The sequence below is a fragment of the Ixodes scapularis genome, unplaced genomic scaffold, assembly GCF_016920785.2.
Source record: "Ixodes scapularis isolate PalLabHiFi unplaced genomic scaffold, ASM1692078v2 PGA_scaffold9__187_contigs__length_104089568, whole genome shotgun sequence".
In the NCBI taxonomy this organism is placed as follows: Eukaryota; Metazoa; Arthropoda; class Arachnida; order Ixodida; family Ixodidae; genus Ixodes; species Ixodes scapularis.
The window spans coordinates 55,052,506-55,071,299 of NW_024609884.1; the positions used below are offsets into that span (position 1 = coordinate 55,052,506).

An 18,794-nucleotide genomic window follows, 5' to 3' on the forward strand; every position below is an offset into this window, starting at 1 on the left:
TAAAACTCGCACAAGCACAAACTAAAACAAGGTCATGGTGCATGCCTGTGCCTGATTGGTTTAGCCAATAACATACTCACTGGCAGACAACAAGCGCCGTGACATTGCGCTTTTGACGCTGCATGTTTGCATCCATCGTCACGTAGCGCTGGTTGCGCTATGTCATGTGTCCTCCATTGTGCAGAGATTCCACAGCTTCCAACAGCGGGCAGACTTTCGGAAAGGCTCTATTCACAGCAAGAAGATGCTTAAAGTAAAACATAGAGGTAAAAAGAAAATGCATTTATTTTGAGCCAGAAAAGTGGGAAGTTTTAATGCAGGCTGAAAACTAGCATTTGCAGGAAAAGAAGAATCTCAATGTTTGAGCAAATACTGCCTGATTGCTTCAGTGTCTCTTGCAAGCCATGAAGCATTCAGACGAATATTTTCCAGGGACTGCTGTACGGTGCGCTCGGTGCCTGGAAAGGGATTCTGGCTGAAGAATGACTGCAAAACAAAATGCAAAGCACGGTGAATGCTTCCTGGTGTGGCAGTGTGAGGCATTAAACAACCCTGCCTAGTCCGCTGATGGCAACAGAGTAGCTATCTGGATAATTTATTTCATACCACCACGTGTTCCGTCGCACGTGCCATGCAATACAAAACTTATGGCTTTCAGCGGGACAAACTGCATAGCTCTCCATAAACCTACCATCACCTCTCTCCACTAATACAGAATACAACACAGCATGTACACCATTAGCATAGTGAAATGTTCTTAGATACATGACTCTACCATGTGAGAATCGAATGAGAAAAAGTGCCAATATCATGTTTGCACTGTGCTTATGACTAACAGCACTGTGGACATTTTCTTGTCCCAGTGTCTTATGATATGACATTGCCACAAACCTAGAATACTCAACTACTATTCAATGTTCCAAATGTTGCCTCAATATCTTGAAATGACCTACTGTCTACTGCATGTCTTCTAAGTTTCATACTATGAAAGGGAACTTTCAATCTTACCAGATAAAACACAGGCGAATTTCAAGTAGGTGAGATTATGTACACTAAACACAAGAGTTGATACAGTTCCTTACTGATTTTATAAAACACACCTCTAATTAGACCAACTTGGAATTCTCATTTTCAACATAGCTTCAAGCCACTGATTCATGTTTTAGCTTCAGTGTGACCTGCCATTCTCGCTATGCTCAGAAAAAAGTGCAAAGGAAAATAGAAGTCCCAGAATGACTAAAGTAATGTGCATTGTCTCGGCTAGCCTAGTGGCACGTTTGCTTCCTTCTACAGGTAAAATCCCGTAAGGAGGCCCTCACCCCAAGGGATCGCCCATCCAGTTTTTCTGGCTAAATATCCCAAACATTAAAAATTCTGAAACATCACCCACCTACAATTCCACATGATGTCCCAAGATGTCCGAAATCACATAAACCGCGCAATCTGCGGTATTGATACATGTGGCAAACGAGTTTGCAATCTGCGCATGCAATATCGGTTCCCATGAAACGAAAGTTGTTCCCGTGTGTATATTGCATCGTGAAATGTGAATCCGCAGTGTCCACGATCTGCAGTATCAGTTCCCGTGGTTTGTAGCGGGTGCCCCGCTGTTCATCCCCAATTTTTCATAAAATTGTGATGTCGCATAATTAATTAGAAAGGCCACTGCTACCTTGGGAGCACACCGGCAAACATTTTTTCTTCATTCTTTTTATTTATTCTCCACACCAAAATCTGGTACCATGAGGATCTAAGACACATTCAAATAGAATTAAGGGTAATGCACCTGTTGCCAGGTGTAACCTAGTTGGTCCACCCCACATTTTTAAAGGATGGTGTTCTAAATGATCTGGACACAGCAATACCACAGTAAGACTGGTTCAAGCGAGGGAGGCATTCAAAAGTTGGACACACTTCCAGTCATATCCCCACCACTTATGCGAAAGTACTTTAAAAATATTCATGAACATATATAACATTGGAGCTTGAGTTGCCCAACGGGCTTGGCTGGTGAAAATTCCCGTCCGAATAAAAAATAGTAAATATCTGTTAGACTTGCCTTCACTTCCACGGCCATCTCTTCAGAGACAAAGTCCTCGGTGACTTGCTGCAAAACAAGAGAGCGTTGGAAAAAAATCTGTCGCAGGACCAACAGCATCCTCAAGTTCCCAAAGAACCGACCCTACCTTGACCAGTCTAGTGATCAAGAAGCCAGAGAACCGCTCACAAATAATGCCCTTGTTGCTCTGCAAGAACCTCCAGGCCATGTCCCGGCTGATGGGTGTCGCAGCACAGGAGATTATCACAAAGACAGCATCCTGTGTCTTCACTTCACTCTGAGGGGGAAATAAGCCAATGAGTGCCCATTAGGCAGTCTTTTCAACAAGAAAGTGTGGCTAGAACAAAGAGAGTGCACATGCAACCAGAGAAAAGGAAAGCTGCTAAGGATTAATGTTACATTCTCCAATCTCATTTTGTTGATCCAGGAGTGCTGTTTATTTATTAAATGAAAACTCACCCTCATTCTGGACTGAATTGACTACCAGCTGCAGCCATATTTGGAACAAAGAGCTTGTCTGCATTTTCGTTTTCCTTCTTGACTTCTTAGCTTTTTGCTTTCATTTTACTCAAATCTGGCAGCATAAATTAATGTTGAACTAGCCCTTAGAAGGACACTCAAATGCAAAAAAAATTTTTTTCTTCAAAGAGCCTTATGTAAAACATATATATACAAAAAAAAAAAATGTTGCGGTAGTTTTGTTGTTAGACACAATTTAGGTGGAGGCAGTCCTGCTCTTGGCCCTGCCCATTAGTGAAAGGACCGTAGCTAGCCACGCTTCGTTTCTCGGCTTTTATTGGTTGGAGACACTATTGATGCGTGAAATGTTAGTTGTAAAATTGTTTCTCCGTGACGTAATAGACTTATTTGACATATTTTTATGTTTCAGAAGGAAACAATATAGATACTCATTATTGTTTTCAAAGATATCACGAGATCACCTTTTCCGCTTCGGTTTCAAACAATAACAAACATGGCTGCCAGCGTCTGCGGCAAACAGTTCCTTACACTGCGTAACTCGTTGAGTTCATCTATTTTTACGCGTGTGAGCTGTTTCGCATTCATGAAGATATTCAGAGGAAAATCTTAACCAGTATAGTTTGCAGCAAACAATTGTTGCAATTATAAACGCCTTCGGAAGCGCTGCGAGAGTGCTTGTTTTCGTAGCGGGACTGGTGCAAGCCTAGCGTCCCACGTCAACTAGTATTTTGCTTGATCTGGCTTAACTTCTTCATGATTATTGAAAACCTGAGACTGTGGTTTGAAAAACAGAAAAATGTGAAGTAGAGAGAAAAAGGGACAGACTTCTCACCAGCTCGCCGGCACTTCAACAGTTTTTTCATTAATTTGTTCGTTTGTGTGTTTTGATGCCGAATAAATGTCGGTTCCCAATAAAGCGCCCCCCCCCCCCCGCCCCCCCCGCCCCGCCCCCCCCCGCCCCGCCCCGCCCCCCCACACTTTAAGAAACGTGCAACTGTCGTGATCGCGACCATGGTTTCAGTAGCGAGACGTAACCTACACAGGTAAGAATTTTGAGCCATTTGGCTGGAAGTAATCTGACATTCACCTCACATCAGCTAGGTTTGTCTAGATATGTTTCCTTCATTTCTCTTCAGAAGGCCTGTAGGTCAAGTTTTGAGCAGTGCACTTGGCTTGGTAGAGCGATTATCTTTAGGTCGCATATTAATTGTGCGTCTTGAAGCTCACACACCTTGCTCGTGGGTGCTATGTAAAAAAAACAAAAAGAGAAAAGCTCCAAAGACTGCATATTTATTTGTAAAAATTCTTTTTGTCCTTTCGGTCGTTTTTACAGCGGAGCTGTTAAGGGCTAGGTTCCCCAGGATCGTGTCCGGTACGTCGACACAAACCTACCTGGACAGCTACCACCATCTATAAGCGACGGCGGCAAGCACACAACCAGTCTGGTTGCCGCCATCGCTCGTAGATGGCGGCAACCTTTCCAGCTATCATAGAAGAATGGTTGGTTGGGCACCCGCCGCCCATTGGTGGAAATTCATCGTAGAAAACAGCACGCAAAACAGACAACGACGAAGAAGCACACGTAACGAGCGCAGCGCTCGTCACGTGTTTCTTCGCCCTCGTCTGTTTTGCGCGCTGTTTCCTATGCTCTTTTCAGTTTCGGTTTAGACTCAGGATGGGTCGGCCGCGCGCGCCCCTTCGGAGAAAAAAGACTGTCTGAGGAAGGAGCGGCGACGTACGCAGCAGCACGAATGGGTCCACAACCGCCGTAAAGCCGCTGTCGCCTCGACTTCCACTGCGTACAGCGTTTCAGATTCCCTTGCCAAAGAAGAGCACATTGCTCGCCTAGAAAGCCGCCGCCGAGAACAGAACCAGCGATGTAAAGGGCGCCGGCGGGCCAACGCCACAGATGACGATCGTGCCACGGAGGCCGAGCGCACGTGCGAGGCCCAGGGATGACTGCATTCCACGCTGGCTGAACAGCTCCCGGATGCGACGGCGAGGTTCCGAAGGGAGTTCGTGGAGAACCCGTTTGGCGTCGCGTGCGCCGTGTGCTACCGACTCTGGTTTGCCGGAGACGTATCCACGATCGGCGGCGTGTCGAACGAGAAGAAGCAGGAAACGGGCACGTGCGCGTTGCAGCAGTGTATCGAGTACAGCTCCGCTGGTCTTCCCTCTTCACAAGAGTGGAAAGGCTGAATGTTCTTTTTTATTGCACATTGACAGACGCTTGTATGTGACCGTTGCTCGTGCATGATGGAATGCTAGAACACCGCTTTCATAATCATGTCTTACGAGCGCTGCAGACGGTTTTAGACGGGGGCACACTAGCAGATGGACGCAAGCGGTGGCCCCATTTTGCGGGCATTCCAGGTGATATAGTGTGTGTTCTAATACACGATGCCGCCGTGCGTCTGCCTGCAAGACTAGCAGACCGGGTCAGACGGCAAATTGATGCACCAGACGTCGCGGCAGGGAGACATCAGTAGAAGGGCGGGGTCACCGTTCTGTGGGTGGGGCTAAGAGCGGTTAGTGACCCCAGGAATGGAAGCAAGCTTCAGCCTTTTGGAGGAGGTCTGGGAGCAGCAAAGATGCCCCCTTTGGAGCAGCTTTGGAGCAGTAAAAGTTCTGCTTTGGAGCAGCTCAGGAGCAACAAAAGTCGAGTTTCAGAGCAATGTAAGTAAATCTTGGAGCTGGTCACCCAAGTCAAGCTCGGGGCTATAAGCACAGATATGTTTTTATAAATACAAAAAATATCAACGAAAAAGCATCTCCATGTGGCATTCCAAAACCATTTCCAGACATACCCTTTCCTTAAATATATTCCAGCCCATAGCATAAAAAAATATTTGAATGGCAGCTATTGAGAACTGTCCTGGTAGCGGGTTGGTCCCTCTCATGCCTTTACAATAGAAGGCATAGTCAACAAAAGAAGTACAACTTAAGCGTCATGAAAACAAGACGTTGTGCCTATTTAACAACCTAAATCACAAGTTCCATAAGTTGAAAACAAAACCATTTCAAGATGCAACAGTATGGTATGAAATAAAATACAATACTGAATCTACTGGTTTTCATTATTAGGAAATACAAATATTCAAGTCCCTAATTAGCAAACAAAAATATTCCAATACTCAACAGAGCACAATTCTACTCTATCTGATAAAAGTACAAATGCAAAATATTGAAAACTTCATGATACCATCTATACCATCCCTGCTCATACATACACACTAAACCCTTACTATACCTGTTTTCACCTCAAGAAAAAAGGAAGTTTTACTCAATGTTTGTGCGCTGCGCGAAGTAGTTCTTACAAGATTTGGTTGTCGGAGGCAGAAGCGATGCTTTTGGCGTTTGAAACGTGTATGTCTTGATAAAGCAACATATATCCCATCTAAAATGCATCACATATATCTCAATTTTGAGCATAAAGAGGAAAATTAGTAATGCTACGCGAGAAGCCATACTTTTTTTACTACAGTTCTTGAGGTGAAAACGAGTGTAGACTGACTAAAAAAAAAAAAGTTTAATAAAAACAAAGTGACTGACAAAACTAGCAAGTAAGACCATAAAACAGAAGGTTTTCCTCAGAAGTAAATTGCTTGGATGTATATTCTAGCACAACGGTTTCGAATGCTTCACTCAACAAGACATACCCACTGTTCTTGTCAACCTCCCGCCGGCTTGCTGTTTGTGTGCCAGTGCGTGTATTCGCCATTATTGCCATTTAAAAGAAAGTCCACAGATGATCGAGGCAACCAATTATCACTTTTATATGTTACCTTTACGACACGAATGAGGAGAGCAGAAGCGGTCTCAGCAAAAGCACACACCCCAAACACGCAAAAAAAAAAAAATATTATGCCAAACGTTTAATTTTGCAGAGTAGTTATCGCTTTCCCCAGAGATTAGATGATAGGTGAACACATGCCAGCAGGCTCTTAGGTATGTTTATATACCATAAGGTCCTAAAAGAATGCCCACCCAAAATGAAAAGGTAAAAAGTGTACACGTGTACAGGGCAGTACAAGTTACGTGAAACGGGAACTCTTCGACTTCAAAGTTTTCGAATTTTTCCCTTACCACAGTCTCGGGGTTTAAACACTATGATTAACTGTCACCAGCTCGTCTGCCAAATCAAAAAAAGTTTGGGGTTTTACATGCCAAACCAACGACGGACATCTGGCACGCCCCAGCGGAAGACTGAGGATTAATTTCCACCACCTAGGGATCTTTTGACGTGCAACCGAAAGCTCAATAACATGGTACCAGCTCGCCTGTGCACTCACCGTATTTTCATTAATGATACATATCGCAGACACGGCAAACTCTCGTGTGCGATAAGTATGCAGGAATTCGCTATGAACTCCCCTGTCATGGGTACGGCAGCAGAACATGGATGCAGTGCATTAGTGCTTCACAGTGCAATATACACGCAAGAACCCGGCCGCTACAAACTCGGGTGTCACTGGAACCGACATCGCACGCGGAAATCGTAGACAAAAATAAAAACAATATTGAGGATGCTGCAGATTCACGTGTCACGGTGCAATAAGCATGAGGGAACCCGCGGCGAACAAACTTGTCACATACCAATACCGCCGATCACGCGGTAGATGTGATTAAAGGGGGACATGGGTCTAAATTTCAAATTTTTTTGAAAAAGTTCATTTTCACATTTGAGGTCCCCCCCTTAAGTTTTAGAAACTAATTATACACCCTTGCACTAAATTTGCATCTCATATTCTGAGGTAATAACGAAATATTTATGTTTGAGTTATAAAAACTAGATGGCCCGAAGTCCCACATCCCCCACTTTCTATTCAAGAAGTAAAAATGGTGCTCAATAGCTTCATTTGCATATCATAGAATTCTTAACGAAAAATGACATCTTTTTATGCAGGTATGTCAAATTGCCCAAGAGAGCTGAAAGTTTGCACAATACACATACATCCGATGTCGAATATTCCTTGCAAATTTCATTCCGATCACCTCACTAGTTCAGAAGTAAAATTTCTAGCCAGTGTTCAGGGATGGGCAATTTCTCGGGAGCGGGCGTTCGTACAAACCTTTACGGTATATGCGATTTAATGAGTGTGTGTGGCATTTTGAATACATGTGGCCATGCTCAGTGCCACAGAGCAAGTAGGTAAATGACGAAACTATGCATCAAGGCATCGTTTCGTTGTTTGTCAGAGTGCTGATCAGTACTCTGACAAAGCGACCTATGCATGTCCCACTTTCGGAGAACAGACCTACACACCGTTGACAGGACTGCATCAGTATGATGGCTTCATAACAATATTAACTTTTAGCAAACCGTTACCGTGTTCTGCGTACCGCACACTACTGGAGCGTTTGAGCATGCATGCTTTTAAGCGCGCGCCCTGCAATCACAATATCACTCGGGAGTGCACTTAAAAGCATGCTTCAAAGGCTCCAACGGGGAACACGGTAACGGTTAGCTAAAAGTCTCTATTGGTTCAGAATTACCTAAACGAACAGAACACGGTAAACCACTGTAACCCATAAAGAGTACTCCAATAATATAGCTTAAAAAAAAAATTTTCCGCTAGTTTTGGTGCAACATGTGTTTTTGGGAGCAGGATGGCACAGCGAAAGTGGATTGACACCCAATGGTGCAATTGGTGCAGATCTTCCACCCCTGGTGACCTCCACCTACATTGCATCTAGCAGCGTAAATATTGCAATAAAAATGTAATTTTTCCGTGGGAATTTTTTTTTAATGTTTTAATTAACTTTTTGTTTTACAGAAAGACTGGATTATCATTTGGTTCAGACTCTTCAAGAAAACAAAGAGGTAATGCAATCCAAGATACTGAAGACTGATAAGAAAGCACTAGAAATGACAGGACCCCCAAAAAAACTGCCTCAAACCATCTGCATGACACATTTCTGTTTATTTTCCTCCTTATTTGACTGAAGGCTTTTTAGAGCACTTTAATAAAAGAAGACTTCAATTTATGAACTCTCGAATTACTTAACACTTAAACATCTATAGAAGTTGAGAAAGGACAGACCTCCTCACATTTGTACTGCCCTTGCTTTCAGAGACCACGATTTCTGAATTATGAACATTTTTCTTAGAAAATAACCAAAACCACAGTGTAATCAATATATGTCTGCAAAATCTGAATCCTCAACAGCCCCCACCCCCTCCCCCCCCCCCCCCCCAAAAAAAAAAAATCACACATTAAAGAAGGATAACAATAAAACTGAAATAAGGGTTACTGTACAGAGACCATGATTTCTGATTTATGAACATTTTTCTTAGAAATTAACCAAAACCACAGTGTAATAAATATATGTCTGCAAACCCTCAATCACCAACAACCCCCTCCCCCCCCCCCAAAAAAAAAATAATAATTACACGTTAAAAGGGATAACAATAGAACTGAAATAAGGGTTACTGCACAGGCAAGCTGGTAAACAATCATAATGAAAAAAAAAAAAAAAAAAAAAAACCCTTGAGTTTAGGGACAAAACTTGGGACAGACAACACAACACGGCATTGTATTGTCCCAATTTTTGTCCCTAGTTTCAAGGGGGTTTTTTTGTTTTTTTTTCTTCCACTATGAACAATAAAATTGTACTTTGTTTCTTGTGGTTCCCCAAACAATTTTTTTTTACCAGGATCAGACTCCCTCAAAGAATAGTAAAAAGACTTTGCTACAGGCACTCTCCAGTTCTGGAACTAACTGTCCGACTTGACGATAATGGATGGCTTCCTATCTTGGTGACCTTGATTTCAAAAGCCTTCACAATGTTTAGGGTCACATGGCGACACTCTCGACATGGTTATACAGGGAGATAGCCTCCAACTGAAGTCGCCATAGCATTTTGAAACTATAGTTACAACTCTCTCTGCAGCTAACACAGTACTGAAGTTGCAGCTATAACAAGCAGTTTAGAAAATACTAAAGGAACTGATGAGTGTGTTGGCTCTCTCTCTCTATTTCTGAATGCATATTTCCCCCGGAGACCTGGTGAGTTCCAATTTCCCATGCCTCATGGTACATTGATACACATTCATTGGACAAATTCTACAAGGCACATGCAAAACATACCGACAGAGCAAACTCCAGTGTAGCTTGGATCAGTTCTGGGTCTGTGAAAGCTGCCAAGCCCGCAGCAATCCTGTTTCTTTCTTCTTGCAGGTCTGTGCTCCTATACAGCTAGAAAGATATAGCAAACCAAGTCAAACAGCAATAAACAAACTGCAATGTTAGTGAAAAAAAAAAATGAATGGAAAAGATGATCCAGTTGACACATGCATAAATCTTTCTCTCACAACAGACAAATTCAGCTACAGTCTAAGCTCATCATAACAGACCTTGATTTTGACCAAGACTTCGGTTTGTTGTAAAAGGAGTATGTTGTATGCAGATACAGTCGAATCTCGTTAATTCGAACTTGAGGGGGATCAAAATTTTGTTTGAATAAAGCAAAGTTTGAATTACCAAGAGTTTTTTTTTCCATTGGGGTGCATAGGATGGGACCTGTATGTTAGTTTGAATTGTCCGTAAGTTTGAATTAAGAGAGTTTGAATTAACGAGATTCGACTGTATGAAGTTGAGTCAATGGTATGTAGAGGAAAACCAACAGAACTTCACGAATCAGTATGTTGTATCCAAATGTCCGTCGCAAACAGGTCTGTTGCAATGAGCTTAGACTGTAGAAGGGAAGCTGCTGCTCGACATCACTGCAAATGACGCAGGTGGCTGCTGGAAAGCAAAACATGGGTACTTGGGGCAGTGATGACCACCTAGTCCTACGAGAAGAGAATCCGGGAGACGTGAAACGCATCACAGCTCCTGTCAAACTTTGCCCCATTTGATTGGCTGGTGCCAAGGGCACCAAAGCACCAAGGGCATCAAGTGTGCCAAAGCACCAAGGGCACAGAAGCACCAAGGGCACCATTGACGGTGCCAAGGGCATGCTTCTGTTTGTCCCTAGGGAAAGCCCTCCCACAGCACAATGATAAAGTATCCAGGCCAGAAACATGATGGTATGTGCAAAGATGATGCAGAAGAACAATTACCTTCAGGAGTGCATCATAGAGCTTTCGATCTGCCGTGGATGCTGCGGCCTGGTAGACCTAGGCATAGGAAGTAGTGCTTTTGTGAGCCGACGTTAGAGAAAGCGTTGTTACCACCTATATCCTTGAATCAAAAAACATTTCTGCAAGCACTAAATGCTTTTCATAAAATGGGGACACAGCGTTATTGGAAATTCTCTATGTAATATTTATTAGCAATTTACCTATTTCCCAATACTAGGAATTACCATAAAGTCCAGAAGGGATGCCAATCCCGAAAGGACTCCTTCAGCAGCACTCCCATAAAATAAAAATGGACTGGAGTTCCAAAGTGGGCAGGTCAGTGGGGAAATGCTAGTTCATACCTCCAACAGGGTTAGGCTCTTTTTCCCACCATCGTATCGTAACAATAAATATATGCTAAACCAAAAGGCGAGTCCTTGAGATTCTCTATTTACCATTAGGTGCTCAAATGGGAAAATATCAGGGTGTCGAACCAAGCCCGAACTGAAAACTGGAGCAAAGCCATTCTTTTTGACCAAACTGGAACAAAACCGGAATTGAACACGTGACATTCAACCCGAACCGGAATGAAACCAGAATTTCATGTGGTTGTAACCGGTTCATTGGGAAACGTTTCGGCGTAATAAATTGTGAGCCACAGATGTATTTGCGGGTGGGCAGCGTGAAGTCAATTAAATATTCGCAATGGTGGCATCAGTAGTGCAGTGTTGACTGAACAAACAAGAGCAACGTGAAGCCAGCACAATAACAATGAAGCAAATAAATAAATTTCCTGCCTGCGTGCAGCACAACTTGACATCGGCGCGGAGGCATACTCTTCTTTATTTTCGACTATGCCAAGAGACTACAAAGCTATTATACATTTTTTTATTATTTGCCGCTAAACAATATTTTGTAAGAAAAGAAAAAGCAAATACAAATATTGATGGCTGTCAGTGTGTTTACTAGTTGGCTTGTTCCGCGGTGGCAAAAGCCGTACCGCCACTGGAAAGGCAAAGCAATGAGGACCCTCGTTGAAATGCCAATCACCTGCAGCTCTGAACGCTGCCTGAGGAAAATATTTTGTTTTGTTCTTCAACTGCGGCATAGCGCCCATTTCCTTTTTTTTTGGTTTGCATCATCTTTCTACTGTCCTTTGCTGTCTTCTAATATTTAACTCAGTGTGACGATATGAACGGGACTTAAATGAAAAAGACGAGACGAGGCACGAGCGTGCGCAGAGATGCACTTGTGCCAGAGGACCGAAGGCAGTGATCGAGAATGAACGCATCGTGACTCCGGTGAACCAGACAACCGAGTTAGACCCTGGACAGGCATCGAAAGGCTTGTGGGGGCTGAAACCAGGCTTGCTGGGGGATCTGCCATCTGCTCGGAGTCATCGCCCTGAAGAATCAACATCTAGGCTCAAGGCTGCTGTGAATCCCAAGAACGAGTGGCGCCTTGTAAGCGGAACCTCTCTGACTGACTTTATGTGGACTTGTATATAGCTCACTGTGCTTCCCATGCTTCTTGTTCTTTTTTATATTTTTGTTAATTATATGTATTCTTTTGCTTACCCCGTTCTGGAATCCCGAGTCCTCCCATTTCCACCTTTTTCCATCTCACTCAGTCATTTGAGGCGGGTAGTGCGCGAGGGGGGTGCAAGATAGTGTCACGGTGTCTCTGTGGGTGCTGGCCGATTCACTTCCCTAAGAGTACTCTACTTTGGTACTGTTTTCGAGTGCTTGTATGACCACATAATTTACATACAATGGTGTTTACAATAAAAATTCAAGATCAGAAAACGAAGTTAAGCATCTCTCCTCTCTTTGGTGGTACGGCTTTTGATGGCCACTTTTACAGCAGTAGCTGTTAGTGCCCCTTCCATGAAAAAAAAAATGCTCACGTACAAACCCAAACCTCGCTCTACAGCAGAAACACTGCTCTTCCTCTCCCCGTCGTTCCTCACACATACACGCCAACTGCGGCAAGGCTCCCTCTTGTCTCCCCACCCCATTTCCCCCCTGTAGGCCGCTGATGTTCCAAAAATACCCACGTGATCGCGGGGAGAGCACTCTCTGCCTCCCCATTGTTCTGGCCACATCCAGATGCCCTCCAACGACTCTCTCCCTTCCTCTCTCACCCCTCTGGCAGCCGCTGTTACAAAATACTCCCGTGGTCGCGCTGTGCGGATACATTCTTTTGCCTGCCTACTGCCACCACCCAGGTTTTGTTCTCACATGCTCTCTGCACCTCGCCTCACATGCTCTCCGTGCCACGGTTTCAGTAAAAAAAAAAAACAAAAAAAAAACACGTCTCTGGATCTTTTTTTAAGACATGAAACGTCTTGCGCAATCGTCAATCCCAGTGAATCAATTCCAGTAAAAGCAAACAGCCCATTGCAAACACTGTGCAGCACACTGTCTGAAGGCAAATCTCCTTCAACATGCCTTTCCACAACACAGCAGCTACAGCAGCACACTTTGTGTAGTTTTGAATTTTTTTCTTTTTTAATGCAAGTGATATTGAGCCAAACACACTTATTTTCTTAACCATTGGGAGTTTAGCGCAGGAAATGCAAGGGCGGCCACGATCTAAGGTAGAGTTACGAACCGGTTTGAACCGGTTCACGTTTGTTGAAACTGGCAATTGAACCATATTTCGAACGCATCACTGGGTTGGAGCCGAACTGGAACAAAATGCAAAGCTACTGAACCCGAACCAAAATAATGACCGATTCGATACCCAGGAAAATATGAAATAACGCCAAGATGGGAAGCAAGAAATACAAAGCAGAGACACAAAGGACAAGGTCGGAAAAGGCTTGTCCCCATTCTTTGCGCCTTTCCTTTCGAGTTGTTATCAAATTTAGAGAGTAGAAAATAGAAAATTGGTGGCATGCATGCAAATGAGCCCACACATCTGATTATACAGCCAGTCCCCAGCAGATCGCAAGTACCTCAGTGGCAACTTGAGCCAGCCATCTGGGAATCCGTATGCTAGCATTTTGCCTTACAGCCATTGAGGCGGCCTGATATTGGTAGGAGCTAAAAGTGAGCCCAGAAGTGCTAAAGACTGGTAATTCATTTATATGCACAAGGATCTTGGTACCTTATCGTAATGTAATACGAGAGATCCTTCCTTGAAATTTTTGACATCCCTCAGAGAGTTCTGTTAACCACCATGACAGCCACAGCCTTCATTGTGGTTTCCGCATGCAGCTCAGACACTAAAAGTGTTTCTTTATTGCCCCGCAATGGCTCAAGTCAAGTGAATAGAATAAGAAGGACCTAGACATAAAAGCTCCACAGCTATAGCACTTACCACGCTCCGAATGTCAGCCGGAATGATGGCAGTGCCAGCAATATGGGCTTCAAGCCTCTTCTTTGCTTCAGTCAACACAGCTTCATCTTTGAAGCGGGCCAGCCGACCAATCACTGTGCTTCGAAGCAATGTTTCCAAGTGGCCTAGAATAGATAATGCATAAAGCAAGAAAGTTAAAGAAGCCAAAAAACATTTCTGTGCACTTCATTCAAGGAGTGCTCTCACCTTCAAAAAAATAAGTGAGCAAGTGATTAAAACATGTATACAAAATTTTTTAATAACGATGCATAGAATAAATGTGACAGCAATGGCACAAAAAAACAACCACTAGTTCCAATTTGTTTTTTTGTTTTGTTTTTTTTTTAACAGAAAGGTTATTACTGACATTACTATAGTCACTAAGAAGGTAAGAATGGCAAGGAGGAGCTTAAGTTGTCGGTGTCATGAGCGCGAGCTTCCTACTTTCGAAAATGCTTGGGTACCTCAAGCCCCTTGCGTGCAGCCCAAGCACGACAGATGGCTGGAGGCCGGGTGTTTGAAAGACGCGCCCTGCCATTTTCATTCTGTCAGTGTCTAAAGTGTACCACATAGTATATTAATATCCAGGGCACCCGCTTAGGCAGTACAGTGTAGTGCAGGGGTAGGCAACCTTTTGCTGCAGCGGGCCGAATCACCGCAAATTGAAGACGAAGTGGGACAAATCAAAACCCGGAGAGGAGTGGAGGTAGGGAAGGGGGTGGGGGAGGGGGAAGGGCAGCAGCAACAAATTAGAAAAAAAAAAAACTGTTCCAAGCTCAAAGTGATTTGCAAAGATGTCTTATTGATTTAGGCACGCGTAACCTAACATTGCTCAAGCCCCCTCTCAGTAGATGTTTTGGTGTTCAATACTGCTCACCAACATGCAAACATTCACAGTAAACCTGCCAACAGAGTCGTAAAATATAAGTGCTCACTGTAATTTGCAAACACTTTTGACTTTACGGTCTCCATCTTAAAAAAGTATGTTTTCCGATATGCATACTAAAAGGAACACTGCAAACAAAGCTGCTGCGAGCTTTCGGGGATTTGAGAACTGATTCAGAAAGGTCAGAATAAAACTTAACGAAGTCGTTTGCTTTAATTGCGTCCTACAACTTATTTTGTTTGGTGTGAATTCTATCTCGCAAGTCTCTTGAACTTGGCCGAGGACTGTCTTAAATAAATTTTAGAAAATGTGGATGTCGTTTGAGTATTTCGCAAGATCAAGGAATCCAGCTCCGACGCTGTTCAGGTCGTGTACTATCACACAGATACTTTCTTTATAGAATAGTGTGCTCGTTCCACCTACAAATATTTCTCAGAAAGGAAAATTGTATATATATATTCATTGTGTATAAAGATTCCTGGCGTTGGGAGACATAGAGCTTCAGCTCAAAAATGTTTACGTCGGGTAACATACCGCCACGAGTTTCCCTTTCTTTCGTAATACTACGTTTCAGTCATTAGGGTGGTGTAAAATATCAGCCCGAAATGCCAAGTTCCACATCCAATCAGGACCAGGAAGGCTCTGCGAGGGCATCCTTTCATGGTGAAAAACTGATTTCTTTATAAACTTAGAAAATAAAAACAGCAAAACTCTTGTTTTTACATAGGATAGTAAGCCTCTGTCTGCAAAAAAACTGTTCAAATCAAAAATGGTACAAGTTGACATTTCTGACAAAATTTATGCTAATGACATACCTTAAATATTGAACCCCAGTGTGTCATTTAATTTTTTGGTGCATAACAACTGCCAATAGATAGTACAATGAATGTGACTAAGTAACTAACCCCTAGCATGCCATATCAAAGGTAATACATTTGATTACACTAGATATGCAACAGATTATATTTCTTGCACTATTGGCCCCAGTGTGTGTCTGTGTGCGTGCGTGCATGTGTGTGCGGGGTGGGAAGGGTCTTTTCTGGTATCATGCCAGGGGCCGCATAATATCGCCTTGCGAGCTGTGGGTTCCCAACCCCTGGTATAGTGCATCACTATTCTGTATGTATAATTGCGAAAAGGCTTGCCAATATACTAGTGTATACACTACTTCACAGAGCCATTACCAGAGCTGTATGTATAACTAATTACAAAGGAATGTTACTGTAATTAGTTACAATATAGGCAACTAAATACTTCTTGAGTTACAGAAAAATTTTAGTAATTGTAAAAGCTGGTTCAGGCAATTGTTCTTGGGTGTTTTGCCCCACCACTACCATTAATCCATTGGAGTAAGTGATGGTCCCACAAAGATATCAAAATAATAGAGCACGTCCGAAATTTCAGCGTCCAAAAAATCGGTTACCGCGCTAAAAAGAATCCTTATCGAGAAGGATAAAAAAAACATTTATTATAGCTCAACCTTAATTTTTGAAGTGGAAAGGACTGACCTATCAGTAGCGCAGTATCTTTGGGTCGTGTGCACGCAGCAGCGATCTGTCACAAGCGCGTCACACTATCACCACTTTGGGGGCGATTTAGGCCACGACAGAGTAAATTCCCCAAACTGGGTCAAAGAAAGGTTCTTTTTGTTAAAATCAAACAACTGCTATGACCTATTTTGACCACAGGCTACATATCTCTCATTGTTATGTGCCTGCAAAAATTCAGATTTATAAAGTTCAGTAGTAATTTTAGCTAGTTTGCTAGTTACTGTAAACAACTTGATTCTCGAGGGCTCGAATGTTCGCGAATTGGACCAAAGGTGGATATTTGGAATTATTCGCGGGTTATAAGTTTCGTGAATCTGGCTGGTATGCTATGTATATGCTACTATAAGGAAACATATTCGCAGGACCTATTTTCACAAATCTTAGGCGATTCGCGAAAATTATAAGTTGTTTATAGTATGTCGCAATCATTCCCTGCTGTGTGCTTTAACCAACATTATCTTGAAAAAAATTATAGCTCCTTTATGTCAAGGACGTTTTTATTTTTTAACATGTTTTCCGTCCAAAAAGTACCGTGTACCTTAGACCCTTTAAATAATAGAGTGCCATCTGTTGCATGGATAGGCATGGATGGGTGGATGAATATTGGCTGTTCCCCTTGTAATGGGCGGCAGCTTGCGCCGCCTATACTTCGTTTCAGCTTCCATCCGAGCGCAGCCGAAGCTTACGTGTGGCCGGAGCCAATCACACGCCGGCAATAGGTCACGCAATCTCGCCTGCACTTTTGTATCACTCCGCTGCGCCGCTGGTCATCCGTGCCGCCCGCGCTCGCCGAGTATTTCGTCTGCTACGGGTGTATCAACTGTATCGCACGCAACGGTTTAAAAAGTGCCCTTTCACGTCCTGAAATTTAGTAACGGAGGATGTCAACACGTAGGCTGGCCACTGGCGTGTGTGCCCGAGCTTTCCACCTGTTCGGCAATGTGATACGCAGGTGAAGGAGTGCCCTGATTTCGCCGCGTATCAATGAATTGTAGTGACCCGGACGCTTTTCTTGTTTACAACGCATTCGCGGTACGACGTGACGGAGTCTCCTGGCGAATTTGAAAGTAGACATTCTTTGCGACCTCTCACGCAAGCGTGCTTTAGCGAAAGGACGTTTTGAAGCGACTCTGTGAGGAAAGCAACGAAGCACATGATTTGGCCATTACGGGAACGAATTCACACAGAAAAACCGAGCGCTGCAGCTGTGTTGCCAGCGGATGTATGTGTTTTCACCAAAACACATGCATTTAAATATATTAATAAAAACATAAACTTCCGATATCTAATTCCTTTAGTTGCGAATCATTTTCAGCAGTACACATCTGGAATATTGTGCAATGTTTAAGCACAAAACAGTTACTTAAAAAAAAGTTACTTTTGCAGACTACTTTGTCGTGCATAGGAATGCTCTCCTCGAAGTTGCGAACCTTCCCTCAGCCTTTGGCTGCGCTCGGACGGAAGCTGAAACGAAGTATAGCCTAGTTTATACCAGTTTAAAAATTTTGCACAAAATTTTGTCTCTTGTTAATAAGCATAAATCCCGAATTTCGCGTAATATCACACTTTTCTAGACCCTTTTCCACCAATCTTCTAACCTCCTCTTTGTTATTGTAATAATCTTTTCATCCATTCCTCCATCTCCATCCACCATCCCCATCCCCATCCCCCCCCCTTCCCCCCCCCCCCCATCCATCAGACCCAGTACTCCCACACGATCTGTCCCCTCCAGGTGGGTGGGATGAAGCCCCGCACAGTTTATAACCAAATGTTCCATTGTTTCCTCCTCACTATGGCATACCACACATAATGTGTTAGTATCAGAAAAATTTGCCCTATGTGTCTTAGTTCTCAGAACCCCTGTCCTTGCCTCAAAAAACAAAGCGCTCTCTTACGAGTTACCAAATATATTTTCTTTTCTTATTTCCAGTTTATGCGATCTGTATAGTGTTAGAGCCAATTTCGTCGGCATCCCTCCTTCCACATTTTCTCCTTGGTCTCCTTTACGCCCTTTTGTACTGTGGCATTTTGCTCGCCCCCATCATCACTTTGTAGGTATTTAAATTTTAGCTTTCGCGTTCCATTTGTCCACTTTGTGTTCAAGCTCTTCATATATAAATACCTCGTACGCCTCCCAGCCGCCGCCCCGCCCGCCCCCCGCCGCCCCCCCCCCCCCCCCCCCCCAATCTGCATATTTTCCATATTTTATCTAGCCTATGCTCGAATTTCAGTTTACTGATAGCTTCTCTAGCCTCAAATGATGACCAGCCCATATCCCCCTGTACCCCCTCATTCGGTGTGCCCCCATGCACTCCTAGTACCAACCTGCCCACACTTCTTTGCCGGATTTCTCAACTTGAATGAACCTCAGCTTTCATGCACAGTACCGCATTACCAAACACCAGTCCCGGC

The 18,794-nt window shown here is 43.5% G+C and overlaps 1 protein-coding gene across 1 annotated transcript in view; it reads right to left on the minus strand.

The window, feature by feature from the left end:
* Positions 1 to 267: 267 nt before the first annotated feature.
* LOC8033742 (puromycin-sensitive aminopeptidase) overlaps positions 268 to 18,794 on the minus strand; it is a 67,834-nt gene continuing 49,307 nt past the window's right edge. Inside the window, exons 15-20 of the mRNA XM_029995094.3 lie at positions 13,929 to 14,071; positions 10,605 to 10,661; positions 9,631 to 9,738; positions 2,187 to 2,336; positions 2,060 to 2,107; positions 268 to 486 (exon numbers count right to left, since the gene is read on the minus strand). Coding sequence (XP_029850954.2) covers positions 355 to 486; positions 2,060 to 2,107; positions 2,187 to 2,336; positions 9,631 to 9,738; positions 10,605 to 10,661; positions 13,929 to 14,071 — 638 coding nt within the window. The 3' untranslated portion in view covers positions 268 to 354. The remainder of the gene's footprint in view (positions 487 to 2,059; positions 2,108 to 2,186; positions 2,337 to 9,630; positions 9,739 to 10,604; positions 10,662 to 13,928; positions 14,072 to 18,794) is intronic.